General features: G+C 41.2%; 1 protein-coding gene across 1 annotated transcript in view; it reads right to left on the reverse strand.

Annotated features, from left to right (window-relative positions):
- Nucleotides 1-3,823: 3,823 nt before the first annotated feature.
- The window catches only part of igdcc4 (immunoglobulin superfamily, DCC subclass, member 4), a gene marked incomplete at its 3' end in the record, with an annotated part of 49,145 nt that continues 41,089 nt past the window's right edge, over nt 3,824-11,879 (reverse strand). The window contains exons 12-20 of the mRNA XM_083901213.1: nt 11,687-11,788; nt 11,378-11,567; nt 10,590-10,717; nt 7,829-7,999; nt 7,607-7,741; nt 6,469-6,571; nt 6,079-6,310; nt 5,813-5,941; nt 3,824-4,357 (exon numbers count right to left, since the gene is read on the reverse strand). Coding sequence (XP_083757339.1) covers nt 3,824-4,357; nt 5,813-5,941; nt 6,079-6,310; nt 6,469-6,571; nt 7,607-7,741; nt 7,829-7,999; nt 10,590-10,717; nt 11,378-11,567; nt 11,687-11,788 — 1,724 coding nt within the window. The remainder of the gene's footprint in view (nt 4,358-5,812; nt 5,942-6,078; nt 6,311-6,468; nt 6,572-7,606; nt 7,742-7,828; nt 8,000-10,589; nt 10,718-11,377; nt 11,568-11,686; nt 11,789-11,879) is intronic.

The following is an 11,879-nucleotide window of genomic DNA, read 5'->3' on the forward strand; positions in this document are numbered from 1 at the left end:
CGTATCCGGCATCGTTTCAATCGATGACGTTGGATGAAATTAAACACGCCTGTCACTTCAGATTGGTGACTTGAGTGGTGTAGGAGCATTTTTGCCTCCCACACAAGTACAGTATGAGCGTGGCTTTGCAACTCAGCACAGTGTGTTTTGAACGTTCTTAGTCCAATAAGAACGTGGGACAGTTGCTGGACAATGTTGGACCCAGGATAACAGCACATTCACTTCTGTCCCTATAATTGCTACTGCAGTAAAAGAAAAAAAAAACATGATTTGACTGTATATACTGTACATGGCTGAGCCTAAAAAAAACAAGACTCTGACACACTAACCATGCATTTTCATTAAGAAGATTCAAGAGCTATAAAAGATCTAGAGCGCACACAACATGAATGTGTTTCATACACGTGTCAAGGAACCAGGTACATTTCTGTCGCCGATGCAGTTGAGTTATAAGCGAGTGAGATTTTTACAGTTGTGTGGACATGAGTGGAAACACAGGCAGGAGAGAGTGCAGAGTTGTTCTGCCCTTTTATCACTGATGAATTAAACCACCTGAGAGGAGATGAGACTGCAGGTCTGGGCTAAGTTCTCCGCTTGGCTCGTGGTTTTTAAAGGATGATCTTATTGGTGGTTATTGTAAAAAGAAAAAAAAAAAAAGTTTGCAGTCTTTGCTGATGTATGCCATAATGCTGTTCGCAGATCTACGTCACATTTTCACACTCGTCAAGAGTAACGTTTGTCTTTTCTTTCCACCACAAGGGAAAATAAATGATGGTGTAAACACATCCTATCGCCCAGGGGTCTCAAACTCAAATGACCTGGGGGCCAATGCGCATCTATCGTGGTCAAGAGGGGGCCGGCCTAGAGAACAAAAAGTGGGGAAAAATAACATTCCCATGTTCTCAATATTGCATCATGACACCACACGTATACTTAATAATTCCCATTATTGATGCAAAACTAATGTATTAATATATATATATATAATAACAAAAACAGACATTTATTTTAAATTACACCAATGATAGTGTGGACAACTATAATTAAAATTTGTGCCAGGAGCCGTTTTGGCCACTGCCATTCGTGGCTTGGGCCCTAACAAGTGTATTTATACTGTATAAATACACTTGAGAGGGTGAGGTCATGGGCCATTTTTCATTATAACATGAAGTGGGGGGGCCACATTTAATCAGTTTGAGACCCCTGCTATAGACTTTATAATACAATACTTTACCCATGTAAAGACAAATCAATTATCACAACACCTTTTTTGAAGCCTCTGTCATTTTAACCTGTGCACCACCTCAATTAGGCAAAGATTTTGGATAATGGTAATGTTTTTCTAAAGCTGTTCCATTTCTTTGTTTGAATATACATTTAGAATGTGCTTGATGTCCAATCGAATATGACAAAAATGATGTATTTATTCGGATGTATAGAAAAATGATGATCTTTAAACCAAGTGCCTTATTGGGCTCACACATCCAGATAGGAAAGAAAATGGAAAGAATGGAGAAGAACAGGGACTTCCCCTATGATAATGTCTATAACTGATTCTTCTGGTCTTGAGAAACCCATCAAATGCAGACCATTCTATTCCCCAAGTTGCAATTTGCATCTTTCATCCTAATGATTGTATAAATTGACCAAGCCACAGCGACAGCTGACTCTCAGCAGCTATCTGTCCATATTATATCTTCAGCTTAAGTAATGGCTCAGGCAGTTTCATTGTGCCTGCATACTACTTCTTAACACAGTGTTCCTGCCGAGGAGAGAAGACAGCTGGTGGTGCATTCGGCAGCTAGGATTATTCGATGTGATCTCCAAACCCTAGCGGGAATCGGTAAAGTTGGGTTACAAAAGGATTGGCTCAGGAAGTTATAAGGAACCCCTAACACACAGTCAACAACCTTTTCAATTTCTTCTAAGAAGCATTAAAACCCAAACAAAGTACCTTTTTTTTCCTTTTCATGTGAGCACTTTGTTACTTTTAACTTTATATACTGTATATTCAATGGATCATCCATAAATCCACAAGCCATACAAGCAGCACAAGTGTCAAAATAAAAGAGCTATTCATTTTCCTTGTCGATATTTGGTGTCAGTGTGACTGGAACTGTGACTGGATGGACCTGTTCAGGGATTATTGGGTTTGACAGTAACGTGACAATGAATGAAGCGATCTTTAAGCATCCGACAAGAGGCTGCAATGCATAAACGCGACATGACTTTTCCGTTGTACAAAACATAAAAACATAGAGGCAGTGTAGGACAATTATTTCTGCAACAAACAGATAAATCAGACAGATTAATTTAAAAGGTGCTAGTAACATAAGACTAAAAAAAAACACACACACACACACAGACACAGACACCGGAAAGCATCCTGAAAAGAAATGAGGTAGTGCTGTTGATAAGGATTGGGGATGCACCAGTTACCCTTTTACAATAAACATCATAGCAATGCATCTTCATATATTGGTTAATTAGGAAAAGCAACCTGATTACATAAGGAATACCACAGCGGTATGAAAAAGTGAAAGAGTAAAATCAACTTTTTTTTTCCCACTTAAAATTACTTTATGTCAGATCAGACTACGGTGGAAAATGCCCCCCCTCCCCCTCCAGATCAACCAGACGAGTAGAATGAAATTAAATTTCCACTGAAAACGGACAAAAACGTTGTATAAGTTCCCCTGAAAAAAACATGGCAAGCACTTCACATTGAACTATTACATCAAGCTGGAAACGTACTAAGTCGGCTCCAGAACGCGGCCCAGTATCTTGTTGCCACGATGAGACACAGGTGTGTATATATAAGATCTGCAGTTCTCCCACCTACATAATTACACTAGTATTAACAAAACATGTCAACACTGATTCCAATATGAGAGCTCCACCATCTTTAAAACGTTAAAAAATGCCACTTCACTTTTTAACTGAGGGGTCCCTGGTTTACAAAGTCGCACCACCTGGATATGTACAGTTTTGGAAAGGAATACTTCATGTGTACCGAATCTGTATACTCGACATCTTTCTTTTCACTTTCACTCTAACACGTTGAACTTGTTCTGAATACAATAATCTATAGAAATATACAGACTCTTTGAACGCACTAAGAATATGTAGGCACCTGAGACCCCCACACTTCAATTTAGGAAATGTGTGTATAAATGTGTGACCTTGGTGAGATCCGGGTAGTCGGGATTTGTTGCGTGTGTGTGTGTAATTATGTGTTATTTGTGTGTGTGTGCGTGGACCCTGAGACAACAGGAGGCTGAGGAGAGACACAGGTGTGTTCTGCGCTCTCAGAGTGTGCAGGTACTCTTGAAGGCTGATTCCACGGTGCCGCTGTAAAAGCGGCATCCACGCGCCAAAAAACCCGGGGAGACCTGCTAAGTTTCCACTTCTGAATCCTTGTTCAAAGCCTGACCAAGTGCTCACTCACTCGCTCGGAGAGCGTTCCTTGCTTTCTCTCATTTCTGAGTGGGAAAAAAAGAGACACAGTAGTGGGAATACCCTCATTCAGTCCACTTCCATCCAGTTAATTAAATCTTTTCTCGCTTATGGACAGAGAAGGAACCCGGGCAAAAGTATGGTTGTGATGCTCGAGAAAGCTTATTTACAGGAGTCTACCACTAAAACATATTCTGGATGCGTATACTGTATGAAACGGTGGATTCAAAGTAGAAATAAATCCAATGATGAGGTGCATAAAAATAATCCTTGAAGAATCCTGTTGCTGGGGGATTTTTTTAAAAGTCATTTTTTAAAAGAAGCCGTATCAATGTTTGTGTACGGGCTGATGCCCTGCACGTACGAGCTACGGGCACAGATAACTGTGTGCTGCTGAGGTAGAGTGTACAAGGCCGGAGCTGACGAAGGGGGCAGGGGACAGTCCAACAGAGATGGCCTTCACTGGTGCAGAGGGGCAGTGTCTCGAGTCCCCGTTCTCCAGATGCTCTGACCTCAGCACTGACCTCACAGTCTTAGGGGAGTGGAAGCCATTGGTAAGCCCCGCGTCCCGATGTGGTTCTTTGTTTACAATCGACTGGTCTCTCAAGCCTTCGAGCTCCCCGCTGTGATTTTCCACCAACTTGATTGACGATAAACTTGAGGGTTTTTGGGCCAGCGACAGTTTTTCCCGAGGTTCCTCCTCTCCTGGCAGACTTGGCTGGCTCAAAGGGGAATATGTGTCCTCTGATAACAAGGCTCCCCCAGCAGTGGTAGAATCCCTCTCCCTCTCGGTTCTCTCCTCTTCTTTCTCCCTCTCGGGATCCGACAGCTCTGAGTGAACTGTGACTTCTGCCTCGACCTGGTTGCTGCACGGAGATGTGCACAGGTGATCTTCTAGGCCCTGCAACAAAAACAATGCAAGTTACTTCATGATCAGGATAAGCTTTAAGGAATTTGACTCTTAACATGAACATACATAAACATAAACATAACATTAAAATAGAAGGAACAAGGACAACAAAGAACACTAAGTTAAGAATGGTCTAAAAATGAATAAGTATGTGTTCAGAGGTCCGGTATACACTCTCAGAAATAAGGGTTCCAAAAGGGTCCTTCTACAAGGGCTGAGGTTCTACCTGGAACCATTTGCTTCTGAAAAAACCCTTTCCTAAAGAAAGAGTTTTTCAAGGGTTCTTGGTAACACTAATGGTTCCAGTAAGAATCCAGAGAACCCTTTAAAAGGGTTGTTGGTGGAACCCTCCAAAAGGGTTCCAGGTCAACAAAACATTATATGGTTCTACTTAGTACTTTTTTTTTCTAAAAGTGTACTATAAATATAAATATATATATTTAAGTACGTGTATATTATATTATTTACAGTGAGGATTTAAAGTGAATTAAAGCTGCAAGCAGCGTTGTGCAGGACCTCACATCTGCCGGCACCACTGCCAGGCCAGGTAAGCCACCAGGGGGTTTTCTTAAAACTGTGGAAGGAGTTAGACGCCAAAGTTTTGGTTGGAATAATAGCAATTCAATACAGAGAGAGATAACTAATCTGATAACTTTTGATCTCGGATGGGTCTAGTACAATTTGACACGTTTTTCATCTTCCTAGGATAAACGCCCTCAGATTAGCAAACTCACGAAACTTAGTTACGAAACTTGCGAAATGCCAAGATATACGGCAAATACGAGATGGCCGACTTCCTGTTGAGTTGAGGTCATGGTGTCAAGAGGATGTTTTTGTTCGTCTTGGGCTGGACAATGTTCCCCAACCAAAATTTGGGCATGTAATGGATGGACACAGTGACCTACATCGATCTGCTGGTGGGGCAGTAGTCTCCTGCTTTGGAGCGGCTTACCCAGGCCATCAATTATTGAGTTGGGATGTACAAGTGAACATCAGTGAATGATGACGATTATAATGAAAGAGGCTTTATGTAGGACAAACTCTGCAAAAGCGAAAAAAGTGACAGCTGGAGAAAGAGGATGGATATATTTGGTACATATTTGACATATTTAATTGCTTTTGAGGAATTTGCTGCTGCCATTACTTTTTCACTTTTCTAAGAGAAGGCCACTGTGCTGTGAAATTTCATCATTATGCAATTATGAACACTCAATGTCGTTCCTTTATACAAATCTTCTATTTGAATCATCAAATAGCTTTTTCTTTCACTAACTCTGCCACGATTTACATTCTCAAAGATGTGCTGTGGAAAAAGAAAAAAGCCTGACAGACATGCCAACAGTAACTTTGGGGTGAAGGTGGGCATTGGGTTAATGCTGCTTGTCAGACAGACTAATACCTAAAATAATACAGTACAAAGTCATCGTTTTAAGTGCATTCATTTACCGTGTTGTTATCAGTAATAAGCATGTTGACAGTTCCATTAATGAGTATTGGACAATCTTCTGTTATGGTGTCTCTGTATCTAGTGATTCTATTGGCCCAATTATGACTCACAGAGCCGTTCCAAGCCACCTGCAAGATGAACAACACAGTGAATGCATGAAAAGTATATAATTCCTCTATGACACATGAACAAAAAAAAAGAAAAAGAAAAGAGAAGAGTATAAGGCCCATCTGAAAAAAGCGGGGCCCGTCTTCAAGGTTTTGACCTTGGTCTCAGGTGCGAAGGCATCCTCCCCTTCCCCTGGATCAGCACTTGCCATCAGGCTCTGTTCCTCTGGGGCCTCTGTTAACAGCTGACCAGACTCTTGGCCGCCCGGGGGCATCAGCGTTTCCAGCTCGTGGCTATCACTGCACTCTGGCAAGTTGGAGGGTATGGAGCAGCCGCCTCTCCTGTACTGAGGGGTCACAGCTGTGGATTCCAAGCCCCCAGAGATCTCCCTTTGTAGAGACAAGAGGGAGAGAGTGGGATGTGAGAATGTATAGATATCTTGTTTACATATATTGCGTACAAGGTTTGTGATTGTGACAAAACACTGCGTGTAAATAAAACACATTTGGAGGATAGATGAGTGACCGACGCTGTAGAGTTAGCATACCTGGGTTTGCCGTTACGAAAGCTGAAGCACATGCAGAGGAGGATGCATATCAGTCCCAGACATACGCCGACTATGATGCCTATCACTGTGTGGATGTCCAGCTCTGTTACAATATCAGGCATCAGGGGAGAAAATGGGTTTACACACAGCGGAAATATTGTCATTCCAAGAAATATATTTATTTTCATATTTCAAATTATAGCTTATAACTCTACATGACGAAAAACAGAGTTGACCCAAGACTTGGAGCCCTGTGAAAATGTCTTAATTGAAGATTTATTAATTTAATCTAATTTTAACAAAATTATTTAAGGACACATTTAACTAAGGGAGAGTGGACTGTAATTAATATTCATTTATGTGGGTGTCTGTTGGACATGAAAAGGAAACAGATGGCCAGAGCTCTCACCACCCACCAGCCCCATTCATGCTGCTCACTGGCAAAACAAACAATGCCCATGTGAACAAAATAAATGTGAATGTCTTTTTTTTTTTTTAAGTTTATTTATTTTTAAGTGCTGGAATAAAATAAATAGTTTGAATGGTGTGGTACTATAGATGTTTCACAGCAGAGTAAATGGTTTTTCTTTTATGACAAGAGAGCATACAATAATTACAGGTACTCTGCTGACAGATATAATTAAACGGGAGATAATGAGGTTGTATGCTCAAACACGAAGTGACATTAAGAGTAAAGAAAATGCTTTTCACAGTGGTTTTTGCTATGTACAGAGAGGAATAATTCACGTGTCCCCCCCCGTGGGTCAATGGTGACGCCGCCCCTTTAATATCTGCACTAGCGTTTATTGTATCAGACTAACAGAAGATAAATACCAGTGTCCTGTGCTTTGTCTACTGGCAATAACAAATGACCCACTTTAATAGGGACGACTATCTATATCTGTGTATGTCACTGTACATAATATGGCCTTGTATTGCTGTCTTTGTGAGGACCAGTTTCAGTTTTCATACGAAATGGGGATATTTTATGACCACTCATCACTGTTTTTTAATATCATGGTGTAAATTGTTAAAAATGTTAGAATGTCTTGTGCAAAAGAATACTAATAAAGGTATCACATAATAAGTAATAATCTAGTAATAATCATCAACAACACATGTAATACATGATATGTACCATATTTCTGAAGGGGAGTGTGAACATCCTTTACAGGTGAATAAGGTCCTGACCCCACTGCAGTAGATGCTCCCAATTTAAAAAAGTAATGGGTGCCACTGGACAGACCCTGGATCTCAATGCTTGTAATGCTCCCTGAAAAAGACAACAACAGATTACAACGATACAGATTTATATCGATCAAATCGCTGAAGAAGTCCCGTCACTTTGGTCCACACCTACCATCCTGAGAGAAATTTTTCCATATGTGCTCTGGCTGACTGAGATTGCCACTGTACAATATCATGTAGCTGGTGATGATACCATTAGGCTCCAGGGGAGGGCGCCAGCTCACCAGCACAGAGGAGGAGTCCAGAGCACTCAGCTGCAGCTCCTCCGGAGGTGAGGAGGGCCCTGGAAAAAGAAAAGACGACTGGGTCAGTAATTAAAACACGAGGAAACGAGGCCTCACAGCTGGGGAACGTATATCGTCTTTGTAGTGGATCTGACATGTTGTGCGACAACCATCTGTGTCCTCATGTTCCCACCACCTGGGTGCAAGAGAATGGGGGGCAAACGGGGTAATGGGAGAATGGGCTGGGGTTCAGGTGATGATACATTGGTCGTGGAGAGCATGAAAAGGGTGACTGGTGGTAATGATGTCATTAAAAGCATCCCTGTCTTCACTCACCAGCCTCTGGCAAACAAAGCTGCTGGCTAACACGAGAGCCACTACAACACCTGGGAGCTTGATTACAGTCATTTATAAGTCACTGATGCCAACAATCAAATTGCCTGTTCACTGGCCACTCTCCAGCCTACACACGGATCTGTATGAGTACGTATACATTCACTTGAATGCAGAAGCACTCAAGCCCACCAGCAACACAGTGTGTACACTGCATATACAATTGGGCTGAACAATTCATCAAAACTTTATCAAAATTGCCGACTGCAATTTTCAAATTGCATTGCGGCATGTTTATGTTTCTTAAAGCCAAAATGTGTGTCAAATTACCATTTTAGATTTAATATTGTCCTGGCCTATAGACATCATACTCTACAGGCTGAAGAAAACATCTTTCTTTCTCACAAATATCACACACTAATCATTTTAAATAGAGTAATTATGCAAAAGAAATTGCCATTCCCTCTCACATCACGAATCACATTAAAATGGATGAGAATGAATGCATAGTGGTATCAGCAGTGTATGCTAATACAGCAATAACCTCAGTATTTCTGCCTGAAATACCCACGTTTCTATCAAAATTCTTGGTAATAGCTTTAATGTGTTGTTGTTGTTGTTACTTCTAAAGTAGGCGTAAAGCATGTTTGGATCGATATCGCAAAAAAAAGTACTATTGTTGGATAGACCAACACGCCAGGCTGTTGTATGCATGCCAACCACAACCCTGGTCAACAAAGTCAAGTGCCATCAGGTCAAGCCAAGTCAGGCGGCTGCCTTCCCCAGCAGCTCGCCTGAGGCTCTGCATGCAGCCAAGTGAGGACATCTCGCCGATGTCAACCATTCTACGCTGCTACCATAGGTAAACAAAAACAACTAAACATGTACGAAATAGCTGCATACTTTTTCTTTTACCTTTGCCCTTTTGCTTTTACCTTTAAGATAAATGTTGTTAAAGAAAGATACAGCAACATTTTAGCACAAGAGTTGAGCATGTATAAAACACTTCTCGACACATGAGAGCTACAAGACAGGCCTATGAAAATGGCCTCCAATTAAAGTCCTCATTTAAACCCTTTGGGGTTCGAACAGTGAATTGATATCACACCAAGGGTGTTTGACTAGCAGCGCGTGTAAAATATACTGCCAGTGACTTTCTTATGACCTGATTTGTTATATCTACTAGTGCAGTGCCCATAGGAAATATGTATTCCTATAGTGCACGTCAAACTCAAGGCCCGGGGTCCAGATGTGGCCCGCCACGTCATTTTATGTGGCCCGCGAGTTTAATTGGTCTTAAAAATCGGTATTAAAATAGGTCTATGCTGCTTTCAAACTACATTTCCCACAATGCATGGCAATTGTGTTACCCCGCAAAGTGACGGCACTGCCACTAGATCACAGTGTATCATTGTATATGCATCATGCGACGAGCGCAATTGAATAAGTAATAAATACAGAAAGTTATTTAGCAATATTTTACGGAGTAGTAACCTTTACTTTACATTAAATTTGGTTACATTTGTTACATTTATTCTGTATGACAGTTACATCTGGCCCTTTGAGGGTAACAATTATGCTGATGTGGCCCTTAGTGAAAATGAGTTCGACACCCCTGCTATAGTGGGAGCTGAATAAGATTTTTCCGTTATGGTAATGCATGATAAGGAACGTAAAGGCTAGCATATAGCATGGCTGACAGTCACAACAGCTAGCTACGCTAATGCTAATCGAAATTTGCGTTAAATTGCGTTGTGCCTAATGAGGTCGCACAGTGTTTGTATTATGTTAGCCCTACGCTAATGCTAACTGTAGCCTCGCTAGCTCACCTTTGGAAACAGGTTCGCTAAGTTATCCGCAAAAAAATAGCATGCTAATGCGAAAAAATATGTGCTCGCGTATTGGTGAATTGGTGAATATTGGGCACTTGAAGGTGTTTTGACAAAAGCATTGTCACAAATGATCTGTTCAGTTGGCAAAAAATAAGAAGAAGCAATGACTGCTGCAAGGACTTCTTTTTTTTTTTGCCATACTGTATGTTCCTATTTTCAGTATATTTCTCCTTAAGCAGCTGCATTTTTTTTCAAGGGTGTGTAAAGAATGTAAGGGAACGCATTGTTTTCATTCATTCAAGACCTGAAGTACACACCTGAGAGAGAGTCTCTAAAGCAGAAATACTGAGTCAGAAAGCTTCCATCTACAATAGGCAGACAGCTGATCGTGTTTATATTGGCCTTAACCTATTCATATGTAACATAAGAAAAAAACAAATTTGAAAGGTTTTTGTCTCTGGTAACAATACATTTACAGACTCACGGTCAGACAAGGTAGACTCCTCCACAGTGCCACTGAACGGTCCCACCCCATCCACTCCATTAGACTGCACCGCCAACTCATAACGGGTGAACGGCTTCAACGCCCTGAGCAGTATCTCCTGAGCAGAACTGCAACACCGGAAAAGGCGAGAGTTATGAGCAGCATGATGTATATTCTGCACCAACAGAAAGAAACACTGACGTTGTTTAATTTATTCTGCTCTATGATGTGCAATACCTTCATATTTCTATATCCCTGATGCTTGACAATTGTTTATTATATATTGCTGCACATAAAAGACACATGTGTAAAAAAAAAGGAAGAGAAAGTATTTTGCACTTGCAGTGAATTGTCTTTAAGTGACCGGTATTAATTATCATGAACCAAGGCAACACAATTCAAAATGAAATAGCATTCCCATGTGAACTTAACCTATTGCTTGTTTGTAGTCATACAAATATGGTGCTCTTAAAGATGTAAAACAGCCACCTAAATAAGAAGAGAACCTTCTCCAGTGATGTTAGCCAGAGAAACAAGAAAAGGTAGTGTATACTTCAAGGTGTTATTTATTGAATGATTTCAAATAACTTCATTCGTTTTAAGAAAAAAAAAAAAAAAAAAAAGAAGAAGAAAGAACATACATTTCAATATAGCTGAAGGCTTTAAATACACATGTTCTTATTGCTCTGGATAAAAGTATCTACAAAACGTACCGATTTGATGATTCTAAGTAGTAACATCATGTTACTCTGAGGTTGTGTGAAGCTCTGTAGTACTGAGGTTCTGACCTGGTGTGATAGGAGACCAGGGAGGCGTTGGTGGTTCCTGCTGGGCTGCAGCGCACCGTATAGTTGATGATGCGTGTGTTGCTGAAGCGTGGTTTCTCCCAGCGCAGCCAAATGGAGGTGGAGCTGTTGGCTCTGGCGTGAATGCTGCTCGGTGGCAAGGGCGGAGGGAAGTGCACTGGGGGCGATGGTGCTTTTAAGGCACAGATACAGATGAGTTAATACTGACATGTCTATTTGTTCTGTGTCTGTCAATCAACGTCTGGGGAAATTGTTTATTAATTCACTTCCACGTGCAGAGAGACAACTCACCTTTTTCTTGGCCCTTCTCTGTTCTTCCCTTCCACACTGCAGCGGCTCCATCTATCTGCTTATTGAATGCCCAGACCCTCACCTCATATTGCCGGTCAGAGACTAACACGCACAAACACACGTTAACAGAACAGGGATGAGTAAAGGGAGGAGAGGAAGGAATAGAGAGAGAGGTTTTCCTCGTCATTACTTG

This window comes from Microchirus variegatus (assembly GCF_963457635.1).
Source record: "Microchirus variegatus genome assembly, chromosome: 14".
In the NCBI taxonomy this organism is placed as follows: Eukaryota; Metazoa; Chordata; class Actinopteri; order Pleuronectiformes; family Soleidae; genus Microchirus; species Microchirus variegatus.